Source organism: Nansenia antarctica (assembly GCF_963989245.1).
Source record: "Nansenia antarctica genome assembly, chromosome: 6".
NCBI classification, from domain to species: domain Eukaryota; kingdom Metazoa; phylum Chordata; class Actinopteri; order Argentiniformes; family Microstomatidae; genus Nansenia; species Nansenia antarctica.
Window position 1 is genome coordinate 13887739 of NC_137676.1, and position 27410 is coordinate 13915148.

Consider the following 27410-nt stretch of genomic DNA (forward strand, 5'->3'; position numbering starts at 1 on the left):
AAAAAATGAATACTTTGTTTAAAGACTCTTGAAATGACATGTATCACAATAGTTCTTCCTCTCAGCGCAATATAGTTGTTCTAACAGCGAGTGGGACAGTTACAGTTGATGTACCACTGACTGGTTGGAGGTGGTTTGAGTCTATGTGACTGTGTACTGGATACCACTGAAAAAGACTCCACCTCTTTGTAGATAATTCTATTTCTTTGTATAGAAAGTGGAATAAGCTTTTTGTATTTCTCTATTTTGTGTCCTCTGTAGACCCAGTCCCATGTGACCTGATGATGTAATCCTATTTGTCCAAAACTGTGCTTTGTGTTCAAGAGTGTAAATAGATATTTGTTAATAAAACAAAAATTGTGTACTTTTAATCAATCTATTCTGGTGTGTTTGTGTTTGGATTGTTTGTTTCTGGTGCTAATACACTCGTCAAGTATTCGCTTACTTTCAAACTGGGTCTGACATCAATAATATAGACATGTAATAGTGCAACTGTGTTTATTTCAGTATAAGAATACATAAATGCAGCAATTTCTTGTTACAGGGAGAATAAGAGAGGCCATGATATTTTTCATATTTGAAGGATGTTAGAGGGTGTTTCGCGCTGGGCAAACCAACAGCAGAATGATCTGGAGGAGGAGAGAACACACCGGGTCTTCCAGCGCTCCAAGCATCCAGGGAACGGCTTCCTAACATCCTGGGAGAACACAGGCACTGTTCAGAGGGGCTGTAGAGTTGGTCTGAAAAAATAAAATGTTAGTAGTAATAGTTTACCTTTTATATAAACACACTCCCACATCCCACACAGGTTCCGTTTAATGTTGACTCTGTGTGTCTTTCAACACCTTTTATCATACAATATGATTTACAAAACACAATGCCTTTTTTTCCCCAGAGTATATGATTCATGATTTATAAAACGTGCGTACACACACACACACACTGGGGCTGCGTGCTGACACCACAGTGCCTTTTCTTCCCAGATTATATGATTTATAAAACACGCACGCACACACACACACACACACACCTACTGGGGCTGTGCTCTGACACCACGGTGCCTTTTTTCCACAGAGTATATGATTTATAAAAACACACACACACACACACTGGGGTTGCATACTGTGGTAGAATGTGTGTCTCAGGACATGAATGCTCGGACGCTGCCTCTGATGACGGCCCTGCAGATGGGGCAGTGACGCAGGCTGGCAGCACAGTCGCTGCACACCACCAGGTGACCACAGGGTATGAACACGATGGACACCAGCTTGTCCATGCACACCTTACAGGTGCGCTCCTCCTGCAGCTGCCTCAGGAGCTCCTCAGGGCTGGGGTCACCCACTGCTGAAAACATACACACACACATAAACACACACACACGCTCACACACACACACACACACACACACACATACATACATACATACACACACACACACACACGCAGGCACAGACACACACACACACACACACACACACATACATACACACACACACACACGCAGGCACAGACACCCAGACACATGCTCACATACACATACGCGCGCACACACACACACACACACACACACACACATGCCGTAAAAATGCTAGTAATAATGTACCTTGAGGTCATCACTGACTGTGAAGTGATTAAGTAATCTTTCATCACTTTTAATCAGTTACAAATCTGTGATTACTTTATTTAAGGGGAGGGAAGGATGAGTTTTTGGAACTTAGTTTTTATTTCAGTTTCAGCAACTTGTACAATCATGTCATGTTTTGTCTACAATTCTTTCCATTCTTTTAGCTGTACACATATGGTCCATGGATGTGGTTCAAAGCATGACACACAAAGCAAAAAAGAGCGATCAGCAAAAACATTGAGATGTCAATGACGGAATAAAATTAAAGATTTTGAAAAGAAAGAAAGAAAAAGGGTAGGGGGGGGGTAGGGTCAGGTGGGGGTTGTGTATGTGTGTGTGTATGTGTGTGTGTGAATGCAACGCAGGCGTAGTGATATGAAGTGAGTCTAGAATACAGAAATATACGAGTCGAGATGTATGGAAGGGTTCACTGTATTAATATGGACATAACCGGGCTCCATCTTTTAATAAATAGATGTTTCTGGAGTCTCAGAGTATATGTTATTTGTTCCATCTGGTAGATTTCCCATACTTTCTCTGTCCACATATTGTATGTAGGGGGGTCTGGTTTTAACCACTTAATTGTAATGCATTTAATTGCTGCCGTTAGTAATATTTGTAAGAGATATTGTTGTGAAGGCCCACAGTTTAGTGCCAGTTTTAGTTTCCCCGAAATCAGCCCTTCTGCCCCAGTTATTTACTTTCTTATTTTCTATACTATTCTGTACGTTTATGAAGGTATATGTATTATTCTTGTAATGTTTTGTGCATATGTTTGATGACGTAGTATCCGGGGTGTGTCTGTGACCCGGATGCTACGTTCGGTGGTGGTATATAAGAGACGGAAGGGCGGAGTCAGTCAGTGTGTGTAGAGAAGCCGAACGAGAGAGAGAAGTAGAACGAGAGAAGCAACGAAGCCGATCTAAGATGGCGGATTCAGCAGCGAGCACACCGTGCAGCAACTGAAGACGCCAGGAAAAGCGATTCTTGAGTGAGCCACTGTAGCCTGTTGGTTGTGTTCCCGTTGGACCGTCTTGCCAGCGGCCGGCTGTTCACCGTGGGACCAAGCGGGACGCCAGCTGGACATTAATCGTCGTCTCCACGAGCAAACACAGACTCCAGCGGAGCTTCAACGCGGACCACTTCGTCGACGCACATGCCAGTCAACCAGGCCTCGACGCGCACCACGCCACTGGACTATAGGCCTGTTCAGGCCAGAGACTGTCAGTGAGTGATTGAGAGTGTGTGTGGCCGGCCGGGTGGGAATGTATATATGGGGATGTATACAACCGTCGTGTAATAAATGTGTTGTTCATCTGTAATACCGTGTGTTAGTTGTTTGTAGCTTCAATGCTAATGCTAGTTGTTTGTAGCGCTAATGCTAATGCTAGTTGTTTGTAGCGCTAATGCTAATGCTAGTGGTTTGAAGGCTAATGCTAATGCTAGTTCCCTTGCTAATGCTAACGACCTTAACTGCTAGTCTAACGGTTTGCTGTCGCCCCCTGCCTGTATCCTCTTATACTGCCTATTTAGCTCCCTTAGTTAGATAACCAGCCCTTTCCTAAAGTATACAGTCCTTTTCAGCTACTCCCTGGTTACAATTGGTCCTTCGAGCCGGATTGGTAGTGTAGTGATAGCATGGCTGAGCGCAGCCAACCAGACCAGACAGTTACCCCCCCTTCTCCGCCCCCTGAGCCAGAGCCACGACCACAGAGAGTCCCGCGGTTGCCTCCGAGGTTACAGGAGTATGAGCTTGAGCTCGAAAGCTCACTGAGTGATAGCGAGGAGCGCACTCCACGGGATACAGTGGTCGGAGAGGCCGAGGTGTCCGCCGGCGCGCGGGTGGCTAGCACTGAGACAGCCCTCAACGAGCACCAGCCTGAGGATGAGATGGCAGAACCGCAGGGTTTTGCCGTGGAAACGGAAGAACAGGAAGGAGAGGCCCGGTCCGACAGCGCCTGCGGGCGGAAGAGGGAGGGCCTCAGCCTTAACGATCTGCCTCCCAGTACGGCGCGCTCGAGACCTAGCTCCTGCCGCTCAGTGGCTTCCTACCGGTCCAGGGCTTCCGTGGGCAGTTCTGCCTCTGGGGCGGATAGCCTGCACTCCAGAGGGAGTGGTGCCGCGCTGTCCGAATGTATGCGCCAACAGGCCGAGATGGCGTTAGAGCGGGAGCGCCAACAGGCCGAGGTGACGTTAGAGCGAGAACGCCTCCAGTTCGAGCGTGAACGAGAGAGGGAACGCATCCATTTCGAGCGTGAACGCCTCCAGATGGGGACGGCGGAGAGACAGCGCCAGGAGGCGCTAGAACGCGAACGCCTCCAGATGGACGGAGCGGAACGCGTGGCCAGCCTCCAGCGCCAGGAGGCGCTAGAACGCGAACGCCTCCAGATGGACGGAGCGGAACGCGTGGCCAGCCTCCAGCGCCAGGAGGCGTTAGAACGTGAACGCTTCCAGATGGAGCGCGACCGCCTCCAGACGGAGAGGCAGATGAACGGAGCGGAACGTGCGGCGGAGAGACAGCGCCAGGAGGCGTTAGAGAGGGAACGCATCCAGTACGAGCGCGAGCGCCTCCAGATGGAGGGGGCGGAACGCGCGGCGGAGAGGCAGATGGCGAGAGAGCAACTGCACGCAGAGAAGATGGAGGAAATGATGCAGACCATGCGCGACGTGTGCATCAGCAGAACTCCGTCGGCCTGTAGCTCCAGAGTATCATCCGCACGGCCCTCTCGAGTGCCATCTCCTGAACCCCCCGCCGATGGCTCCATGACCCCCGCCAGGACTGTCCAACCACAGGCCCAGCTGACCACCTGGAAGGAAGAGGACCAGGGACCCGACCGCTACGCGGCCCAGAGGGAGCCAGCGTCGCTGCCCGGGAGGGGAGTCATCCCCCAAGAGCGTAGCACACCCCTAGGTCCTCCAGTGCACCAAAATGCATGCAGGCCGGACACCCAGACCGTCACTCCAGCACCGATGATCCACTACAGGATGTTCCCCCAGGTGGAGGGACCCAAGTTCCCCTTCTTCAAGGACGAGGACAGGAGCCAGTATGTGGAGCTACGCATCTGCCTAGACACGCTCTTGGACAACTCCTGCTCAGAGTCCTACAAATATGCGATTCTCCTTCAGCATGTGAGGAACCCCAGAGCCCACAACATGGTACTGGCCCATGCCTCCGCACCGACACCTTACACCAGAGCGCTCGCTGACTTGGATGCCCGCTACGGTCGTCCCTGGAACCACGCCCTTGCTGAACTGCAAGCCCTCGAACAGCAGGCCCCCATCAAGGATGACCGGGCGCTGGATGACTTCGCGCTCCGAGTGCACACCTTGGTTGGAATGCTGAAGACGCAGGGCCCAGCTGGCGCCAGCGAGATCAACAGCACCTCCAACGTAGAGCGGCTGCTCCGCAAGATCCCACGCTTCCGGCAGGAGAGGTTCCGGCGACAGCAGCGCGTTCGTAACCCCGAGAAGTTGGGTCTGAGCATGGCTGCCTTCGCGGAGTTCCTACTGGAGGAAGTGCATGACACCAACGTAGACGCCATGGGTTACGCTGAGCCGAAGAAGGAGAGGGAGAAGGGAGACCGCTGGGACGGGCCGAGCTCGAACAGAGGACGCCCAGTAGGAGTGCTGCACACGGAGGAGGAGCCTCGGAGAGAGAGGACCACCCGACCTGAGGGAAAGGATTCCTCTCAACCCCCTCCAACGGGACGGAGAGGTCCACCGCCATGTCCGTACTGCACCAGCGAGCACTGGCTCAATGAGTGCAGTGACTTCAACAACCTGAGTACCGAGGCCAAGCAGAGGTGGCTCGAGAAGAACCAGAGGTGCTGGAACTGTGGGCGCGACCATCTGGCGAAGAACTGCACCTTGAGGAGGAAGTGCAACCGCTGTGAGGAGGTCCACCTCCACATCCTACACGAGGTCTCCCTCGCCAGGTCCACGGAGGGCAACAGAAGCCCTAGGTCCGGTCGCGCACCGGAAGAGGAAACCCCTGTCTACTACCTAGACTCGCCACAGAGCAGCGGCTCCAAGGTTCTACTGAAGGTGGTGAAGGTCCGACTTCACCACAACAACGCTGTGTACGACACGTACGCCGTTCTAGACGACGGGTCGGAACGGACCATCCTTCTCCAGGGGGCAGTGCGCCAGTTGGGGCTCCAAGGGACTGCGGAGAAGCTGACTCTGCGCACGATACGTCGCGACCTTAAAGAGGTCACCGGGGCGAGAATCAACTTCTCTATCTCCCCGGCGGGGCGGCCGTCGGATAGACATCGGCTTCAGAATGTCTTCACCGCCGACCAGCTAGCGCTCTCCCGCTACGACTACCCCCTGGAGAGGTTACGCGCAAGATATCCCCACCTACGGGGAGTAGACCTACATCCGATAGAAGGAGCGGAGCCAACCCTTCTCATCGGCTCGGACAACGCTGAACTGATCGTGTCGCTCCGTCCTCCGCTGAGAGGACCACGAGGCTGCCCGATGGCTGTTAAGACTGCGCTTGGGTGGGCCCTCCAAGGCGCTACCGAGTGGAGAGAGAGGGACGGGAGAGCTACGTCATCCCTCCATGTCCGAACCGAAGAAGCAAACCAACCAACCGGACCGCCTGGAGTGGAATCTATTGCTGCCAGTGCACCTGGAACAGTTAGTACCACAAATGGTTCACCACAGGATGACCAACCGAGGAAGAAGTCTCTGTGGACAGAGCATAAGTCTCTGGATGGGAAGCCTTACTACTACAACTCCCAGACTAAGGAGTCCCGGTGGTGGCGCTACCGTGCCATGGCGGCAACAGCTGTTGCCGAGGAACACCTGCAGGTGGCCATGCACCCTCACGTGGCCGAGGTCAGCATTGACGCACCCGTCAACTCCGTCGAGTACACGTCAGCCATGAAAGTCTCAGCCAGTATTGTAGACGCCTCCAAGGAGGAAAGGCCGAAGTTGGCGAAGAAGAGAGTAAAGTGGAACCCAGAAGAGGAGGCCAAGCAGGCCTTCAAAGAGCTTCTGGAGGAGGATGGTGGTTCATCCGACGCGTCATGGGAGCAAACCATGAGAATGATCATCAACGACCCACGCTACAGCGCCCTGCCCAAGCTGAGTGAGAAGAAGCAAGCGTTTAAGGCCTACCAGGCTAAGAAGGAGAAGGAACAAGCCAAGCAGCTCAGGAAGAGGAACTGTGAGGCGCTGACGAGCATTCTGGACAACATGGCCAACGTCACCCACTGCACCACCTGGTCCGAGGCCCAGCAGTACCTGCTGGACGACCCCTTCTTCGCTGCGTACGAGGCGCTGGAGAACATGAACCAGGAAGACGCTCTGCTCTGCTTCGAGGAGCACATCCGCGCCCTGGAGAAGGAGGAGAAGCAGACGATTCTGCTGAGGGAGAGAGACAAGATGTCCGAAGGTGCCGTGGTACTGGTGAGGGACCAGTCCCTTCCGCGCGCCGCCTGGCAGACAGGCAGAGTGGTCGACACTATCACCTCATACCTCGCGCTGCTGGGGCCGCCTAGCTAGTGTGCCTTCTTTAGTTAACTGAAACCGAGGGTTTCATGGGGCGGCTGTTGTGAAGGCCCACAGTTTAGTGCCAGTTTTAGTTTCCCCGAAATCAGCCCTTCTGCCCCAGTTATTTACTTTCTTATTTTCTATACTATTCTGTACGTTTATGAAGGTATATGTATTATTCTTGTAATGTTTTGTGCATATGTTTGATGACGTAGTATCCGGGGTGTGTCTGTGACCCGGATGCTACGTTCGGTGGTGGTATATAAGAGACGGAAGGGCGGAGTCAGTCAGTGTGTGTAGAGAAGCCGAACGAGAGAGAGAAGTAGAACGAGAGAAGCAACGAAGCCGATCTAAGATGGCGGATTCAGCAGCGAGCACACCGTGCAGCAACTGAAGACGCCAGGAAAAGCGATTCTTGAGTGAGCCACTGTAGCCTGTTGGTTGTGTTCCCGTTGGACCGTCTTGCCAGCGGCCGGCTGTTCACCGTGGGACCAAGCGGGACGCCAGCTGGACATTAATCGTCGTCTCCACGAGCAAACACAGACTCCAGCGGAGCTTCAACGCGGACCACTTCGTCGACGCACATGCCAGTCAACCAGGCCTCGACGCGCACCACGCCACTGGACTATAGGCCTGTTCAGGCCAGAGACTGTCAGTGAGTGATTGAGAGTGTGTGTGGCCGGCCGGGTGGGAATGTATATATGGGGATGTATACAACCGTCGTGTAATAAATGTGTTGTTCATCTGTAATACCGTGTGTTAGTTGTTTGTAGCTTCAATGCTAATGCTAGTTGTTTGTAGCGCTAATGCTAATGCTAGTTGTTTGTAGCGCTAATGCTAATGCTAGTGGTTTGAAGGCTAATGCTAATGCTAGTTCCCTTGCTAATGCTAACGACCTTAACTGCTAGTCTAACGGTTTGCTGTCGCCCCCTGCCTGTATCCTCTTATACTGCCTATTTAGCTCCCTTAGTTAGATAACCAGCCCTTTCCTAAAGTATACAGTCCTTTTCAGCTACTCCCTGGTTACAGATATATTCTTGCCCTTCCATCAAGGGATGAGTTTTTAACATGAGTTTAACGTGAGTACCTGGACATTGACCACTGACCTTTCTCTCTGATGGGCGTTTGTGTCCTCACCCCTCCAGCGCTGGTGCCCTGTCTCTCCACCGGCTCTGATGGGAGCAGACACACACAGGCAGCAAACTGCGGTCAAACACGTGATCACCATATCTACTGCGGCACTTCAGTTCATGTTATTTCATTGTCGGGTTCAAGGTACGGGTGTATACAGTCACCTTGTCCAGCACACTATTTTCTAGGCACATCCAAGAGTAGTGTTAGTGTGAATGGAGCCCTGTGGGCTGTCCTAAGTCTGCGCTATACGTGTACCTCTGGTCTGGGGTGCTCTCTGCCTATCCTCCTCCTCAGCCTGTAGCACGTCCGTCACCAGGTTAGACACGGAGGTGTAGTGCTGCCCGGTCAACAGGAACTTGGTCTGGACCAGACTCTCCACCAGGCCAGCCTCGAAGCCCATCTGCAGAACTGTCTGGACGACTGGGGACAGCATGGCTGACGGAGCGCCCAGCCCCCCCACAACGTCTGTGAGGGAGAGAGAGAGAGACGGAGGGGAGGAAGGGGGGCCATCAGGTTTAACAGGGGGGAGAGAGAGAGACAGAGGGGAGGAAGGGGAGAGGAGGGTGGGCCATCAGGTTTAAAAGGGGGGAGTGACAGCAAGGAGAGGGAAAGAAAAATCTATATTGACACTGAGTGTGGAACAGTGAAAACAAGCAGGAACAGACACATTTCCCAATATCACTGAAACATTGGATTTTACTCCTCATGGGAGCAAAAGGCATACAATACTTTTTTTTCCTCTCTTTTTTTACAACGTTCAGTGAAAGAAAATAGCAACACAGTGCAGATGTGTGTTATGGTAAATGCTATTACTGGAATAAACAAATGAGGATTTAATTGCACAGGAGAGAGAGAGAGAGAGGAGTTCCCCTGGGCGTGTGACTAGAGAGGGCCACCAGGGTACACATACCCTCTCTTACACAAATTAAACCGCAGGAACAAATTGAGTTTCCAATTGTGCTCGGATAGCCACAGAGAAAAGCCCCACAGAGCGATCCATCTGTTTCTCAGCTCTAAAGAAAAAAACAAAAACGGCTCTCTAAAACAGCTGAAATGGACAGTATTTGTGATTCTACCCCACTATACAGCCATGATTAAGTGCCCACTTATGAAAAACATCCTTTCAGTTTGCAGCCAGAGGCAACAGCATATTAGTTTCCCCTGACGATCCATATTTATTGTGTTTGTAGCTCACAGGTTAACACAGGAAGCAGATGATCCAGGGATTTCATTAACAGGGAGAAGGGGCGAGAGAATGAAGTGGATGTAATGTCTTTCTCTAGAAGGGAGATGAATCTGATGAAGGCTACTTCCTGTGTAGTCAACCTCCGCGATCCCGTAAAATGGTTGATTGGAGCTCAAGGGAGGTGGACTGGTGAAAGGGCATTTGATTTCTACCTCCACGTTTCAAATGCTTCCATTTGTGTATCCAGAGGGATGAGACAATTCAAATCAGGGGAAACAAAAGTACTTCACTCCATATGTCAACATACACAGTAGCCTCTTCTGTGTTGACGTTCTTTGGTTTAATTGGACAATTTGTTTTGTTTTTTTATTCATCTACAGTACCACACCCCAGAATGGGGAAGTGTGTCCAAACCTTTGACTGGTAATGTCTTTTCAGACTCACCATTTCCTGAGTTGATCTCTCTAGCTGTAGGAGTCTGTGATCCACCCTGGAAAAGAAATTAATCAACATTCAGGATATATTCTCTGCGTACAACGTAACCCAGTGCTGTGACCATGCAGCCTAATTAGTCAGGAGGTTACGACTCTCCCCAATGTCCACCAGTTACAGGTCATAGAACGCTAGACTTGAGAGCAGAGGGTCAACGGTACGCTAGGTACAACAGAGAGATGTGAGTGAGGGGTCGAGGTGCTCACCACTGTCTCGCCGATGTGGAAGTGAGTGTCCTGGATGTTGCTAACATACTCCCGCCCTCTCGACTGGATCAGAAACTCACATCTGAGGAAACGATAACCATATTGATCATCACAACGAGTATGAATATTCTAGCTTCAAAGTGTCAGACCAATGTGGGAAATCATAAACTACCTTTGTCAAATGATTCAAGTGTTCATGAAATCGTGTATTTTTGTTCGTGATGGACTAAACCAGAATGACTGCTTACTTCTGGGTTTATGCACAGTAATGTGACAGATCAGTAATGTGTGAGGCCATCAAGGTTGTTGTTGTGTGTGTGTTCTGTGTAAGGCTGCTGTTGTATGTTACCGTGGGAACCACTTGGCGTGCTCTTGCCAGGGATCGTCTCCTGGTTCCCAGTTTCTCAGCCCCCCATCACAGTAGTAGCATTTCACGTTGTCACCGTGGCCTGGGAGGGGAATGAGATATATGAGAATGAGACACATATGAGATAGTCACACACACACACACACACACACTCACACACACACACACACACACACACACACACACGCACACACACACAAACAAATACACACACACACACACACACACACACTCTCTCTCTCTCACACACACACACACACACACACACACACACACACACACACACACGTGTGTACGCACACGCACACACATACACACACGTGTGTACGCACACACACACGCACGCACACACACACACACACACACACACACACACACACAAATACACACACAAACAAACAAACACACACACACACACACACAAACAAACAAACAAACAAACACACACCAAACGTAAACACATACAGACATGCACAATAGCCCTATATCGTAACAGAAACCAATCGCCTTTTGGGAAATAATATTATTGCATTATAAAGGCTCCATGCCATTCTCTCAATCTCGAGTAGTAGCCTATTCTTGTTAATTTCTCGTACTTTTATGACCACAACAATCTGCATAACTCTCAGCGATGGTATGTTCTGTATGACCATCTCCTTTACGCAGTCCTAGTTCTGTCCAGTTTTTTCTGTCCACAAGCGTTTAGTCAGCAGTACTATTGTCCTAGGAACTGGCTCACAAAGGGGGTGCTCTAGTCTAGTGACCACTATTCCACCAGCCCTTCCACCAATATTCAAATGGTAATTTGCAAGCCGTGTGTAATCTAATTTCTATCCAATATAACTTTTTTTTAATGAATTAAAACAAAGCAATCAAGAAGCAAGACATCAACACTGACACAATCAGCATTGAGATTGGATAAAGTTAAACTATACCATCACAAATAGGATTTCTCTCGTATCATTATCAACATGTCAAACTGGGAGCCCCCCCTCTGGGAGCCCCCCCCTCCCAAATGTCGTTGTTTGGTACCTGTACTATATCAATGACAATAAAGACCATTCATTCATTCATGTCAAACTGATGTAACGCACCTGTGTAGAAGAATCCCGCCCTGGCCAGGACGTCGGGCTGCACCGAGGCGTAGACGGGCCAGTTGTGGAAGGTGGTGAGCCGGGAGTCCTCCGCCTCCATCTCGGGGTAGACCGCCTGGCCGGCCGCCCCCCCCTGGCCCTGGTCGTCCACGGTCATCCTCTGGAGCTGGCTCAGCAGCTGGCCGTCCACGGAGTCATCAGACCCAGAGGACCCGGGGGGCACCAGGTACAGCGGGATGTTCCCCACGGCTCGGCCCAGCACGAAACGACAGGTGGGGAAGTGCCTCTTGTGCTCCACGATCGCACTGTCCCCGCGGACCCAGTACCTCAAAATCCCCCCGCAACAATAACACTGGACCTTGTCCTCGGAGCCCGTAAAGTAGAAGCCCGCCCGGGCCAGGTCTCCGCAGGGCACCGGGGCGTCGCCGGGCCAGTTGTGTTGTTGGAAAGTTCGCAGCCTCTCCTCCTCGCCCCGCATGTGGGGCTCCTCCAGCGTACACAGATTACACACCACCATCGCTGCGCTGCTCCTGCTGTCATCCGTCATGATACTGCTGGGGCTTGTCGTGATCTCGTCTCTCTCCTTCGGTCCTTGGCCAGTCGTAAGTTTTCCGTTCCATAGTGGACTGTGCAGGTGAGAGCGCAGAGCGCCCGCGGAAAGATATATAGGGCCTATTCTCCTGCTGCCGTCAGTGGCGACGGCTTGCGCAGTAGCCTCCATCCAGGCAGCGTTCCAGAACACTCACTCACCCAGGTGCCAGAATATAGCCGAGTCCCGTGTCAGTCCACCCTTGAATAGCAGAAACAAATGATTGCGATTTCCGAATCGTGTGGACTATTTTTCCCCGTCTCTCTTAAATAACATAACACCCCCCCCCCCAAAAGCCTCCGTTTATGGGTTTGGGTTGTAATGGGGGAAGCCACAACTTTGACTGTGTGTAAACAACACCAAACATGTATATCAATAAGTCACAGATAGGGCTAGGGCCAAGTGTTGCAAAAGGTGCAAATAATTATAATTAGGCTAAACATAGTGGCAGACCAAAAAGGGTCATTAACATTTAACATCCATGGAACATTATCGCAAACCATTTCATTTTAAAAAACAAGTGCGAACTTTACACTTGATGCAAATGCTGAATACATTTGAGGGCTATGTGCTTTAACAACTGTGACAAATGATGCATAATTAATCAATAAGGTATCCTGATGCCTTTACGGTTTGATCATATATCCAAAAGTAATTTAAGATATGAAAGTCATATTTACACATTGGATGTAGGCCTACGTTGGTCTTAAGGCGCTTTTCCATCAGCGGCCCAGCTCGGGTCGGGTCGGTTCGGTTCGGGTCGCTTCGGCCCACTTTTTGTCAGTTCTGGTTTTCCACTATACACAACAGACCAGGAACTAGTAGGAGGAGTAGGCGATAGTAGGCGGAGTTACGCGTCATAACAGCACGCCATGGTGGTGACGTATATTTTCACGAGACACAACACAGCCACAACAACAGCGACATGGAGGAACTTGAAGCTATCGTATACTTTTTCCTCGGCATGTGGTATATTACTAACCGTGATTTTTTGGGAGAGAAAGAGAAAGAGAGAGAGGAAGCTATGTACACATAATAAAGTCATGTTTTTTGAACCCTTAAAACCACTGCCTTCACTTGTCTGCTTTATGAACTGTAGTATCATTGTGTGCCGTGTTATTCACGGACAAACACGGTGCCCTTTGCGGGTTAATAACTTCGGTTTACCGTGGGTTAGGATAACATTTCAAACGTGTCCGGATAGGGGAGAGGACAGGGAATCCAAAACCATTTGAATGGTGTCGATCCTACACTCCTATCACCGTCGACAGCGCGGAGCGAATTCCCGGGTAGAAATATTCTCTGCCCCCGCTGTCAACAGGAGTTTCATCCAGCAGCAAGCGGTGCTTTGCGGGTTAATAACTTTGGATTACCATGGGTTAGGATAACAATTCAAACATGTCCGGATAGAGGAGAGGACAGGGAATCCAAAACCATTTGAATGGTGTCGATCCTACACTCCTATCACCGTCGACAGCGCGGAGCGAATTCCCTGTTAAAACGTTTCTCTGCCCCCGCTGTCAACGAGACTTTCATCCAGCAGCAAGCGGTGCTTTGCGGGTTAATAACTTTGGATTACCGTGGGTTAGGATAACAATTCAAACGTGTCCGGATAGAGGAGAGGACAGGGAATCCAAAACCATTTGAATGGTGTCGATCCTACACTCCTATCACCGTCAACAGCGCGGAGCGAATTCCCTGTTAAAACGTTTCTCTGCCCCCGCTGTCAACGGGACTTTCAACCAGCAGCAAGCGGTGCTGCGAGCAGCAGCGGCCGGGTGAACTCCCGGTTCATTGAGTTTACGGTTAAAAGCATAACTTCTCGGGGTGTCAGCGCGGTGGTTAAGGGCTCAAAATCACCGTATACCGATGGTGAAGTTAGCAAAGGAGTATTGTGTTTCTACCACATTCACAGCCGGTGTTATTCACGGGCAAAGACGGTGCATAATAGCGATTTTTGTGTTATGCTTGTTGTAAATAAAAGTTCTATGATGCATTGAAATGACATTAAACTAAGATAATACGATGGTCAGCATAATTTTTCGAATCTTTATTAATAAGCTATTACAGAAACTGTAGTGACATTTTCCAAGAGCGAATGTGGTATTTCAAGATGGCGGTTAGCGAAGAAATCTATGAACATGGGATGACGATTTCCATTGACCAATCAACGGTGTGCAGCGTCACACGTCACACGCAGCCTGGCAAAAAGGTTCCGGGTCTACATTTGGACCCTGGTATCGAAGGGTAGCTAAAGAAGCGAGCCGAACCGAGCCGACCCGACCTGACAAATGGAAAATCGCCAAAGAAGCAGGCACGATAGTGGAAAAGGGGCTTTATTCTAGGGTTTTATCTGAAATATATATTTTATTTTTTGGCCCTAATGTACCGTAAAGTGCCCCAATAAAATGAATGACTGAGATTACAGTGGTGACAGCGTCTTTCTGAATTCCATGTGCATTATGCATACAAGATAGAAGCATTTTGTTTTGAAGTCTTCTCTCTTCATAAACTACATAATTCACCGGTATGGCTAGTTTAGTTATAAATGGCACTGCCTGCCGTTAATGTATTGAGCCCTGCATGGCCAACATCTCTCTAGAGAGAATCCGGTGTGTGTTTGACGTAAATCCCTTCCTCAGAGCCCGGATGGAGCAGCAGCCATTGGGGAAGTGGAGGACTGGTGCTTCACGGTAACCGAGGAGGGATCTCTGGAGTGTACCAAAAAAAAAAAAAAAAAAAGGACAAGCAAAATAATCGATTGTGGACAGAGAGAGATCTGAACAGAACACACAATTCTGTGGAGATCTAAACAAAAAATTCTGGACGTGTTTATACTTGGGAGCCCAGTGTGGATAGCGACTTGGAACTGTGGAAGTTGAGCAGAGGGGAGATACACACACGTCCATTGGAAAAAAACACTTTAGCTTAGCTTTAGCACAGCTAACCACCGAGCAGTGAACCGACGAGAGAGACGCGGTGGGGCTTTGAGATCCAGTTGACCTGCTAAAGGCTCCGTGAGAATCCAGGGACTTGCTTGATGAATGATGTCTGCCACAAGCATCGACCCTCAGGTAAGGTCCACCTTATGCACCCCCCTGGGCGGTCATCGCTTAGCTTAACTAGCTAACTAACCTGCTAACGTTTCCCAGCCTTTTATATCCTTGACACAATCATTAGATTCTATGTTGCATTTTTGATACTACGGCTTGTTAGCTTGCTAGCTAGACTGTTAGCTTGCTAAACCTACGTTAGCTTAGCTAGCTTGGGCAGTCTTAAAAATACTTCAAAGTATTTAAAGCACATTTGTGTCTTTCTTGGTTTACGTCGTTAGCTGGCTTGCGAGGTTAGTCGTTTTTGACCCAAGAAGCCAAACTATATCTAATGTTATAGCCAGCTGGATGATGTGATGAGATGTGTCTTAGCCTATAAACGTTAGCTTGTTCAGATCGCTACTAGTTAGCGAGCTAATTCTTAGCAGATCGCTAGGCTACCTAAGCTAGCTAATCTGGTGAGATCTGTTAGCTACAATGTTGTTCATAGAAAAGTGTATCTGACATGGGTTTGTTTTCAAGGTCCAATACTAGCCCCCGTGTACGCACAGCCACATAGCTGGCTAAGCTAGTTCATTTGATGCCTGGAAAGCTGAAGAATTCATTGCTGGGGGGGGGCTCAGCTAAAATAAAACTATGGTTTTTCTTTTTCTGTTTGCATGATGATCCGACGGAAATGCAGAGATCAAAGGGACAAGCATCTAAAGGTGAGCGTCATGATTGCACTTCACGATATATTGCTCAGCCATGCGACATTTATTATGGCAACAACAGTTTAATATTGCTGGTGCGTTGTGTGTGTGGTTGATGTGGGTCAACTGATTTCATATGTCCTGGTCTAAGCATCTCATCTCACACTATTGCACACACTTGACTTGTTTAACATGGGAGGAGATGCTACAGCCTCACGACTTTCACATCCTGTTTATGCATTATGAGTCCTGTCAAAATATCTGACTCACTGCCTCGACTGCCTGTTCCATCGACCACAATGACCCCGCACATTGTTTGATCAGATCTCTGATGTGTACTTTTCTATATGTTCACAGCCGTGTTAATCACGAGGATACACTTTCAATCTCTGCTATACATGATGCAAAACTTAGCCTTTTACCCCCTCACCCACACCTCGATCAAGATGACATTTAGTCACTCACTGATTGTCCACCGCCATCGGTCTGTGACGATGATTGGTGTTGATGATTTTGCCTTTGTGACCGGTCGCTAAGTGCGTGTCAGACGATGTGGGAAGGCTGTTTGGTTGCCAGGGGTATCAGAGCAGGCAATGACACACAGGCCTTGACTCACACTGATTCGGCTGGTGGGGTCCAGGTTGCAGGCTGGCTCTCTTCCGGGTTGGGTCCATCTCGCTGCCATAGTCAGGTGGCTGTCAGAGCCAGGTGGCTGTCATCGGCGTGTCGATGATGGTTATTTTGGAGGATGACACAAGCCACACACTTGTGCTGTGTACACCTTTGCCGACCTCTCTCAGGGTGGTCTGGGTTGAGGACTAGTGTCTTCTGCAGTTGTATGGGAGTTGGCATTGCTCATGGTTAGATGACATCCTGCTGAGGGCAAATAATAGGGTTGAGGTCTGCCTTCTAAATCAAATCAAATTGGATTCGTCACGTACATTGCATACAGCCCTACTAGATATAGTGACTTTCTTTCTTCTTTGTTCCTCGATGAATGAATGAATGAATGAACAACAATCAACAATATAATTGTATAAATCAGTGAACAGTAGTAGTACATACAGGTGTATTGTAAGTAGTAGCACTAGTGACTGTAATAACAACAATAGTAATACAATTTCAAGTTCTAATCACACTGTTGAATACCCTTTATTGAACTGTAATCGCATTACTGGCCTGTTATTGTTATTGTGAAAATCCTTACTGGCTGTGAGAGAGTAAATGCGCCCTGTGTTGTTTTCCAGTGCAAAATGGTTCACTGCATCAGAAGGAGACGGTCCATGACAACGACTTTGAGCCGTACCTTACTAGCCAATCAACCCAGGTAAGTAACAGGCTGATGCTGATATGAGATATGTTATTGTTTTTCACTGTTGTTGTTTGTGCATATGCCCTGCATTGTGAAAACACTCATCAACAACGTTTGATCAGTTTGCATGTTCACAACATGGTTTCCTCCTGGTTTTGGTCAAGGTTGCTGTGGGTGTGGCCTGGGCTGGTCTAGCACCATGGCCTACAGTGCGCACACATGACCATGTCGGCATGGGTTTGAATTCGGCCCACGGCCAGCTGACATGCCCTCTCCTCCTTACTTTCCTGTCTTTCTCCACTGTCTCTATCCAATAAAAATGAACAATACACACACAAAAAAAAGAACCTTTTAAAAAGGTTGCTATGGGTAAGCGAGGTGTTTCTGTTGCAGAGTTGAGCCTGGCAGTGCCAGAGGATGCAAAACACTTCAAAGCTATTCTCTAGCCTGTTGAATGAGTGGTGTTCAGTGTTCAGGCCGGCATATGACAGAGGTAGTTAATCAATCAAGAGGTCAAGTGTCCCAGGGATGCATCATTTTGTTTGCCGTTGTGGAAGCAAGCAGGGTCAGGTTATTTAGATTACACTATGCCAGGATTATTTGGTGTAGACTGAATGTCATGAAAAAGCCTAATGTCACAATGATACTGACATTATTTCTTCCCCTCCAGTACACGTCCGTGTAAACTGGTGACGTGTGCTGAACACAGGCAGGACGCTTGACAGCTTTTTGGTCATCTTTGTGCCTTTTTTAAGTCTTTTGTTCCATCTCCACTTGCTCTTTTTGAATTGGATACTGAGAAGGTTTTATGGGCATGTTGGATGTTTATTGATTGTTTCAAGGGATACTCCTTAGACAGAGATTAGAGAAGAAAAAAAACTTTATTTTATCATGTTCTTAATAAAGTGCAAAGTGCTCTGGTGCAAAAAGTGCAAGGTGCTGGACAAACGTTTCGGTCATATGACCATCATCAGTTTATGTAGTGTGCAAGTTTTTCTACACTTACTGCCCTATCATTTTTAAACTACCGCACCTGCAACCAATCACTGGAAGAGAGAAAGGATAAAGTAAGGCGCAACAGTTTTCCCTGGATTCGTTTCAAGGGATGCCATAACAAACTAGCTGCTTTTCTTGTAAAAAAACTAAATTGTTATTTACAGAAGGAAATATTCACAGGATTGCTTGGTGTTATAATTTAGCAGTGCTCTCCTAAACTCCACGTGAAGAGGTGGTACAGGATTTCCATAAAATTGTGTGACTGTATGGTTCATACATATAATTATAATCGATTTCTTATATCATTAGACGACAAAGTAACACAGTGTAAGACCAACAAGCATTTGCTAAAAAAGCTTTTGTTCATAGTAGTGGGTAGGTGTGCCACTTTGTCCAATCAGGTGATTTCTTCCCACATTTAGTTCTATTTCAAGGACCTGTTTTGGGCTTGAGTGCTTATTTTAGAACCAGTGGCTCAATACACACATCCTGTAGCACCTCTTTAACTTGTTGCATGTTTTTTGATTCCAGTTGGTCATGTGATACTATTTATCCTCTTTTCCACAGAACAACAGCTACCAGTCCATGACTGACCCCTACTTGTCCAGCTACTACGCCCCCTCTATTGGCTTTCCTTACCCCCTCAGTGAGGCCCCCTGGTCCACCGGCGGAGACCCCCCAATTCCTTACCTCACCCCTTACGGACCCTTGACCAATGGAGACCACCACTTCATGCCGGACACCGTGTTCGGCCAGCCGGCGGGCCTGGGCAGCAGCATTTACCCCCACCGCTTTAACTTTTTCCCTGAGAACCCCGCCTTCTCTGCCTGGGGCACCAGCGGGTCGCAGGGCCAGCAGACTCAGAGCTCGGCCTACGGGGGCAGCTATAGCTACCCTCCTAGCTCCCTGGGGGGCACCCTGGTCCCTGACGGCCAGACGGGCTTCCACAGCGACACCCTGAACAAGGCCCCCGGTATGAACAGCCTGGACCAGGGCATGGTGGGCCTGAAGATCGGCGGTGACCCCACTGGACAGGGGTCAGGGGTCAAGGCCGTGGGTTCTGTGATTGGTGGGCCGCCGGTGGCCGCTGCAGGGAACGGGGGCACGCCCATCGGTATGCCCCCGCCCAAACCCACCTCCTGGGCAGCCATCGCCAGCAAGCCGGCTAAGCCCCAGCAGATGAAGGCCAAGGTGAAACCAGGCATGCCCATGCCGGGGGGGGCGCTGCCCCCTCCACCCATCAAACACAACATGGACATCGGCACCTGGGACAACAAGGGGCCTGTGAATAAAGTGGTCACGGCCCCCCTTCAGCAGCAACAGCAGCAAATGGGCCATCCCCATGGTCACGCCATGCAGCCCCAGCCCCCCATGCAGCAGAACTCCATGCAGCCCCCTCCCCAGTCCATGGTGCAGCAGCAGATGCAGCCCATGACCTATCAGCACCAGCCCCCCCACAATCACCAACACCACCAACCCCCCCCTCAGCCCTACCAGAACCACACCCAGCCCCCTCCACCTCAAACCCGCTGGGTGGCCCCGCGCAACCGTAACCTGGGTTACGGACAGGGAGGGGTCGGCATGGACGGTAGCGGTGTGATTGGCGTAGTCGGCGGCGGGGCTAACGGCGGTCCCCCGGGTCCGGCGGGGCTGGGGCCCGGCGGGGAGAATCACCCGGTTCTGGAGAAACTGCGTGCGGTCCACGCCTACAACCCCAAGGAGTTCGAGTGGAACCTGAAGAACGGCCGCGTGTTCATCATCAAGAGCTATTCCGAGGACGACATCCACCGCTCCATCAAGTACTCCATCTGGTGCAGCACGGAGCACGGCAACAAGCGCCTGGACGGGGCCTTCCGGGGCATGAACGGAAAGGGCCCGGTCTACCTGCTGTACAGCGTCAACGGCAGCGGCCACTTCTGCGGCGTGGCGGAGATGCGCTCGCCCGTGGACTACGGCACCAGCGCGGGCGTGTGGGCGCAGGACAAATGGAAGGGCAAGTTCGACGTGGACTGGCTGTTCGTCAAGGACGTGCCCAACAGCCAGCTGCGCCACATCCGTCTGGAGAACAACGACAACAAGCCGGTGACCAACTCCCGCGACACCCAAGAGGTCCCCCTGGAGAAGGCCAAGCAGGTGTTGAAGATCATAGCCACCTACAAACACACCACCTCCATCTTTGACGACTTCTCCCACTACGAGAAGAGGCAGGAGGAGGAGGAGGAGGTGCGCAAGGTGGGTTAGATTCTCTGGGATAGTTTTCTTTTCCTTTTTTTCTTCCGTTTTTTAGGGCATTTCTGCTTTATTGGGATAGAGACGGTAGAGAGATTGACAGGAAGGATGGGTGAAAGAGAGGAGGAATGAAGTGCAAGATATGTCCAGGGTCAGAATTGAACTAGGAATATTGCAGTTATATGGTATGTGCTTAGAGTGCTACACCACCAAGCACCCCATCTGGGATATTTTTTTTTAATGTATTCTGGGCATAATTTGACTGTTTTGGCATTATCACTTTTAACACCGGTGCATGGCTTAAAGTGGCAGACATCTGTGTTTCTGTCTCAGAGGAGGAGCTCAAAAGTCCTGGGCTATGGTGCATCTATTCTGACTTGGGGCCATGGGGATATTGGGACTTTGGCCGGGGGGTGGGGGGTGGGTTGTACGGCACCCTCCTATTATTTGGCTAGGCTAGTCTATAGGACTTGTTGGGCCGGTTTCACAGACAAGGCTTAAGCCTAGCCCTGGACTAAATCACACTTTCAATGTAAAATCTCCATTGAAGATGCTTTTTAGTCCAGGATTAGGCTTAAGCCTTGTCTGTGAAACTGGCCCGTTATGTTACAAAACCATGAAAACGCAATATAAACTGTGGTCTGAAGTCAGCATCTGTGTGTGACTGACTTGTGTCTGCTCCCATTGACAGGTCTTTGAGCCTGCACCGATCCAGACCCGGTCTCGGCTGGATCAGGTAAAGAACCAGCTCCTTGTAATAATGACAAAGCGTAGTATTTAATGATAATTATGAATTCGGTGATGGTGGTTTAGTTTGTCTCACCGTGTAATGTTGTGGCTATTACATACAATATTATTCATATTTTATAGCATCACATAGTAATAATAATACATTACATTTTGTATAGCGCTTTCTCATGGATTCAAATCACTTACCATCAAGAGTATTACAAAATAAATGAATTAAAAAATATATATGGAGGACAGTCACATAACATAGGGCCCTATACATTGAAAGTCTGCCTGTAGTATATGTAGTGTACGTTGTTTGTCTGATTGTTCCTCTCTTGTCCTCCCTCCCACAGGAGCGCCAGACCAGGAGTAAACAATAGAAGACATTTAATCCTTGGCTTGATCAACAGTTACACTAGGACTTTTGATTTAAGAGACAGAAGAATACACAAATTTAAACAAGCCCTCATTTTTTTTCTATTTAATCCTGGTGAATTTCTGCCACCGTCGAGACTTGCGCTTTCCACCCCAGGTACCACCCACCCACCCACCTCTTGTGCAGGGATAACAAGCTGATTTCATGTGTTACCTAGTCACCCACCGCACTGTTTAGTTAGACTTTTTTCGTTCTCTCCATCTTGTACTTTTTCTCGTCAGACTGGGATTGTCTTGTCCTCTCCTGCCCCTCTCCTGCCCCCTCTCCTCTCGCTCGAATTGAATCAGGGTTTGACAGCACCAAGGAGGAAAAAGAAATCTGCCACTTTATATTTCTGTACAATCAGGAACTGATGTGTCCTGCCCCTGTTTGTCCATTGGGGGGCGGTGTTGTCATGCTTCAGAGGTTTAACTGTGCCAACCGGGTTTGGAGGATCCCAAAGGCAATGTCGGACTTGGAACTGTGCGGTAATAAGACTTCAGTGGTTTATCTATTTTTCATTCAGATCAACAAAGTCTATATTTTTTGGCTTACTACTGACAATTTTCAGTTCAGAAACCTGCTTTCTGGAGCCTTAATGTTTTGTTTTCTAGTTATTGATGACTTCTCTCAAAGGAACCGTTCTTTAACTGACAGTGCTGGAGAAATCAGGGATAGTGTGAAGTCACGGACTCGGGACATATAAAAGGAGGAAACGCAAAGGCCTCTGGGAAGGAAATAACTGTGTCCTCCACGATGGAGTTCTCATGAATCATGATTTGAATCAAAAATTGTACTATTTACATCCCTCAACCCCTCTGCTTTGGTTTGTTTTGATAAATGACATTTGTCTTGAAGAGGTTTTGTATGTATCCTCGGGAGATTCTGATCATGTACTCAATCCAGTCTGAGAGAAATGTAGCATTCACCATTTTAAATTGATTATTTTATCATTAGAATTATGTGATGTAACTGCTACATTTGAATGCATTGTCTTGCTTTTTTTGGAAAATCACGTCAGTTACTTGTCTGTTGTTCACCATCATTCTGTCTTAATCCTTTTGTTTTGTTAGTTTTTCTTTGCTTCTCAAATTGGTTTTGCTATAAATCTATCATGTCCTTCGTAATGCTAAGCTTTAACGTAGGAGCCTATAGTCATGGAGAAAGCCTAAAATGTATAACCTGAAATTAATGTAACTGATTTACTATCAAGAGTAAGAAAAAAACAAGAATGAAAATATGGTTTCTGTGTGTTTTTTGTTGTTGCTGAATATAGTTTTGTGTGTCTTTTTAGAAAGAAGCCATTGATTAATATATGGTAATAGATGTTTTTTTTAAATCTAAAATTAGGTAATTAAAATGCGCAATCATGCAGGCTGCAATCAGTCTGGTAAACATGTCCTGATTACATGCTGTTAAAACACCATACAAACTTTTATAGGAAAGGGTTGACAAAATGGTGATGTTTTCTCTCTAGCAAATGTTGTTGGCACTGCAGCAGTGATCCTTCTGCCCTACGTCACCCTCAGAAGTGTCATTCTTGTTCTTCTCAGAAACAGCGGAGAGACACTGACCTGACACTGTTTAGTCCAGCCTCTTGTTTCTTGTAATGGTTGGAATGAGCGATTACAGTTGGTCTTGCCTACTCATTGGAATGCGTTTAGGGTGTAGCAGAGAGGAACAATGGGCGAATAGGCATGGTTGTCAGTTCCACATGATAGATACACAGATTTTCTTTTTTTTTATTCTATATGTCATGTTCTGGATGGTGCAAACTGTTGAATGTACCACATGGCAGGAGTTTAGGGTTAGGGTTAACCAATTGTGACATCACATTGTGTGTGTTAAAGCACTTTGGCGCGACAGACACCAATACCAAATTGACCCCCAAGCCCCTATCCCCTAGGCAACTGTGTAGATTGGAGAGGAAAGGTGCAATAAGGTCAAATGCGGAAATATGAAATGTATGATGTCCAACCTGGCCTTTAAGTAGGCGTAAGTGGAGTTTTTTTTTGCGTATTGCTAAATACCAATGTAATACTTTCAATCTACACAAGTGGCTATGGGTGGTTCTGGGACTCAGGGCATCTCTGCATCAGGTCCTCATATAATGGTGAGTCCAAACTCCCTATCACTTCTCAATGAAGTGGCAACAGTGTTAAGAACATGCCCTTCGCTTGGTTAAGAGAGTGTGTGTGCGCGCGTGTGTGTTTCACTACAACGTTCTTTGTCTTACTATCTATTCGTCTGCACTCTATTGGTAGCTGCTCCTCTCTTCTACCTGGCCAGCGTAGCCCCTGTGATTGGAGAACAGACCTAGAACCTGATGGAGGAGACTGACACCCTGTATTCAATAGGTAGAGGGCCTCCTCTGCTCAGATGCTTTCCTTCAACTGCACTCATTCAAAAGTACTGGATAGGTTAAAGCATAGTGGTGTATGGCCTTTTAGGGAGTTAGTTTTGCCTTGACCAGGCCTCTTTCAAACCGGGGCAGATGACGCAAAGGAGACCATGAAATGAGGCCATTTTGAACTATTGAAGACACCCACTACTGTTCTCCCTGGAGTTGAGAAGCATGAAACGGTTGTGACATCTATCCTACAGGACATTCATGCACGTTGTTGATAACTGTCTCAAGAAGTTTGCTGCAATAGAGGACCGTGTGTATGGTTCTAAAAGAAAGTATATTGTATATCCACACCAAGGGACTAATGGCGTAAAAATACTAAAGATGAATACAACTGATTATCATCAACAGACTTGCAAGTTAGACCACTTTAGTTTACATCAGTGGTAATAAAACTATCTTGGTTTATCTTTTCTTTTCTTTTTTTCCTTTAGAAGAATTCAAGCCTTAATAAACTGTCCATTCAGCAAGAACGTTGTCTTGAAGTCTTAATTTCACTGTTCACTGTCTTCATGTCACTGTTATGGAGGTTGTATGTAGGCTGCTGGTCTAATATGTCTGGTTTTATAACCAGGTAAATGTTTTTGCTGAGTCATGATTGACCTGTTTGCCTCTTCCAATTGAAATAGTCCTTTTTTTATGCGGCATGAAACATTAAAATCGTCTAGGAAAATGTAAACACGGTCTATGGAGATTTCTTCTCCGGAGGAGTAGTTCATTCCATGTGCATATTTCCATGTGCATATTTCCATACGTTAGGGTTATGTAGATCATGGTTTAGTTGGCCAATAGACCTAATTCGCTCATCGGTAGACAAACGACCCGGGATTTGACGACTAGGCCAAGTCAATGGGATGTAGGTAACGTAGCGTGTCTGTCATATGAACTGGGACACGTTGAGTGTGGATGAGTCTGTACGAGGCCGTGGGTGAGGCCTATCGTGAATTTGAATGTTTCACGATTCCCAGCGTAATTAGAGCAGGCAAAAAATCAGGGATAGTTTACGATTTTCCATATTGATTGTGGTAGATTCACAAAGACAAGTTAGTTAGGTTTACTGAGATAACTGATAGGCATATTGTGTTTTGATACCATCGTAGTGACAAATTCATACAAATTCAATTGGAGCATATTAATAAACGAGGCTACTTTTCACAAATCTAAAGCAGACACGGTTTAGAGAAGCATGTGCCTGGTGAGATAGGAGTTGGATAAGTGTGATGGTAAGGTATTTAAGACATTTTTTTCTGAATGTTTTATGGAGGCTGATGGTGATATTGTTAAAACAAAATATAGCTAGGCCTATAAGAAGTATACGTGTATAGCCTAAGATAAGTAAGTATCTTTAAAAAATGCCTTTTTGATTAATCGAGGCAGGCAAGGTGGGAGATCATGTTAATTTGTATTTTTAGTAGGCTATTGACAGATACGGAAGTGTCCTACTTTTTAGGATTACTCCTTTGAGAATTTAGCAATGAAAGTCTCCCCAGCTTGTTCCATTCATTTGAAAGCAAGTGGACGGGAGCTCTCCATGGTGCTGATATGCCTGTGGGACGGTTTCCTAGGCCGACACAACAGAACAAACAGAAGTCGAGCTTCTGGTTTTATATTATTAATATATTTTATATTTCAGGATATGTTAATGCATCGGAGTCGTATTTGTCTATTTAGTCCTGTGTAGTCATAGACTGTTCTCTCAATCTGCAGCATGCTGGCAGCCTAAACACAGCTTCGCGATATGGTAGGGATGGGATTGTGAAAGAAACCTCAGCAGTGCCATTAAGAGAGCATAATGCATGCCATTAGTTGGAAATGATAACAATAAATTCCTCTATAATCTCGATCCCTCCATCCATTTTGCTGCGTTGCTATAATGCTTAATTTGCCCACAATACGTGTCCAGCCCAGCGATAATGCCGCATGTCAGTTATTGTACGGCAGAATCGCGTCTTCATCAAATCCTACTATAGTAACAAAATCACACAAACAATGAAATAACAGTACATAAACACCCAGCTTTTATTAGCAATTGTATCATACAATCAACTCAGTTTGTACAAAAGATTAAAAATAAATAAAAAGTTAATCCATTATCCGACATAATTTTGGCTTTATGCTACCATAATAGACTTCCCATTTAACGATGTGCTAGACTACTTACCTGAGAGATGTTCGATATCGTTCGTCATAAAACCCTTGCCATCGTTTAATAAAGACCCATATAAAGACCCTTTAAATATGCTTGTGTACGGCAATGCCGTTCCATGCTAGCTGAATAGGCCCTAGGCCTATGCATGGAGCCTAGATCCAGATTAAGGGCCAATCAAGACCAATTGGACAGTTAACGTTTTATTATTTTATTTATTTTTATGCAATATTGTAATGTGTATAAACAATCTGATACTCTAATAGCAACCAATTTGAATCAGGTAGTCTACAGCTGAAGGTCAAGAGTTGCAGAATTACAGCAAATATATAGCTAAAATCTATAGCTTCAGTGATGCGTTGTCAAAATGGCACCTATAGGTGGCATTGACTCACAGCCTAAGCTAATGACAAGGCATTCTGGACTAACAGAAAACGGTGTAGTCTAGTCAAGTCTTTCGTTTTCATTTGTTGTAGGCCTAATATTCATTTACCTTTCCGCCATCTCCTACTCTTGATGATAGGCTATTTTTATTTTTATTATACAGACACTGACTGATCCGTTTTAATTAGTATGAGGTCAGATAGGCCTATAGCCTATGAGTCTTTTTCTAATGGTAACATTATATCGCAAATATTTTGGGTTTAAAATATACGTTTTAAAATGTCACTGTAGGCTAATGCTAACATTGCATTTTTTTTTTTTATTATTTACATAGTAGGCTATAGCTTGTTTTTGTGAAATATAGGCTATGCCTATCGATTTCGTTTTTGCCTGAATGTAGGGTATAGACAAATTGTGTTTTAGCTCGTATTTGCACAAAGCTCTCATTGTCTCGCCCGGGCGGCTGGTGGAAACAGCAATGGAGGCAATATGCGCCTATAGCCACATCGATTTTTCAAGAAACGAAATGTATTTATCTTGCATGACATAAAATAACCTTTTGATATGGAGGTAGTGTCATTAGGGTAAGAGTAACATGAAGTTGGATATCGTTTATACGAATAAGTTAACCTATTCTGTTTTATTTATGTTTAATCAAATAGATATGTCCCTCCTTTATGTTATATGCTTGCATCTAAAATAGCCTATTTATGCACAAATGTGTTGGGGGGGGTAGAAGCTACATCTGTCCTACATCAGCATGGCTTAAGATGGAAGGCCCCGTACTGATGTCGCATTGATGTAGATTCTACCCCCTCGACAATATTCTTAATTGTATAGATAGCCTAGATGC

General features: G+C 47.4%; 2 protein-coding genes across 2 annotated transcripts; one reads left to right on the plus strand and one right to left on the minus strand.

Moving 5' to 3' along the window:
• Positions 1–1141: 1141 nt before the first annotated feature.
• On the minus strand, positions 1142–12149 carry birc7 (baculoviral IAP repeat containing 7; the record flags this gene model as incomplete). The annotated part of the gene is made up of 7 exons (XM_080534219.1): positions 1142–1344; positions 8230–8295; positions 8513–8722; positions 9888–9933; positions 10142–10223; positions 10491–10590; positions 11603–12149. 7 exons carry the CDS (start codon positions 12147–12149, stop codon positions 1142–1144), a joined length of 1254 nt encoding a protein of 417 aa, XP_080390345.1.
• Positions 12150–14939: 2790 nt separating this feature from the next.
• LOC308161207 (YTH domain-containing family protein 1-like) lies at positions 14940–24408 on the plus strand. Its single transcript, XM_080535188.1, has 6 exons — positions 14940–15265; positions 15927–15951; positions 17184–17263; positions 18812–20476; positions 21165–21209; positions 21559–24408. The coding sequence occupies exons 1-6, from the start codon at positions 15236–15238 to the stop codon at positions 21583–21585; spliced, it is 1872 nt and encodes a 623-aa protein (XP_080391314.1). The 5' UTR covers positions 14940–15235; the 3' UTR covers positions 21586–24408.
• The last annotated feature ends 3002 nt before the right edge of the window (positions 24409–27410 follow it).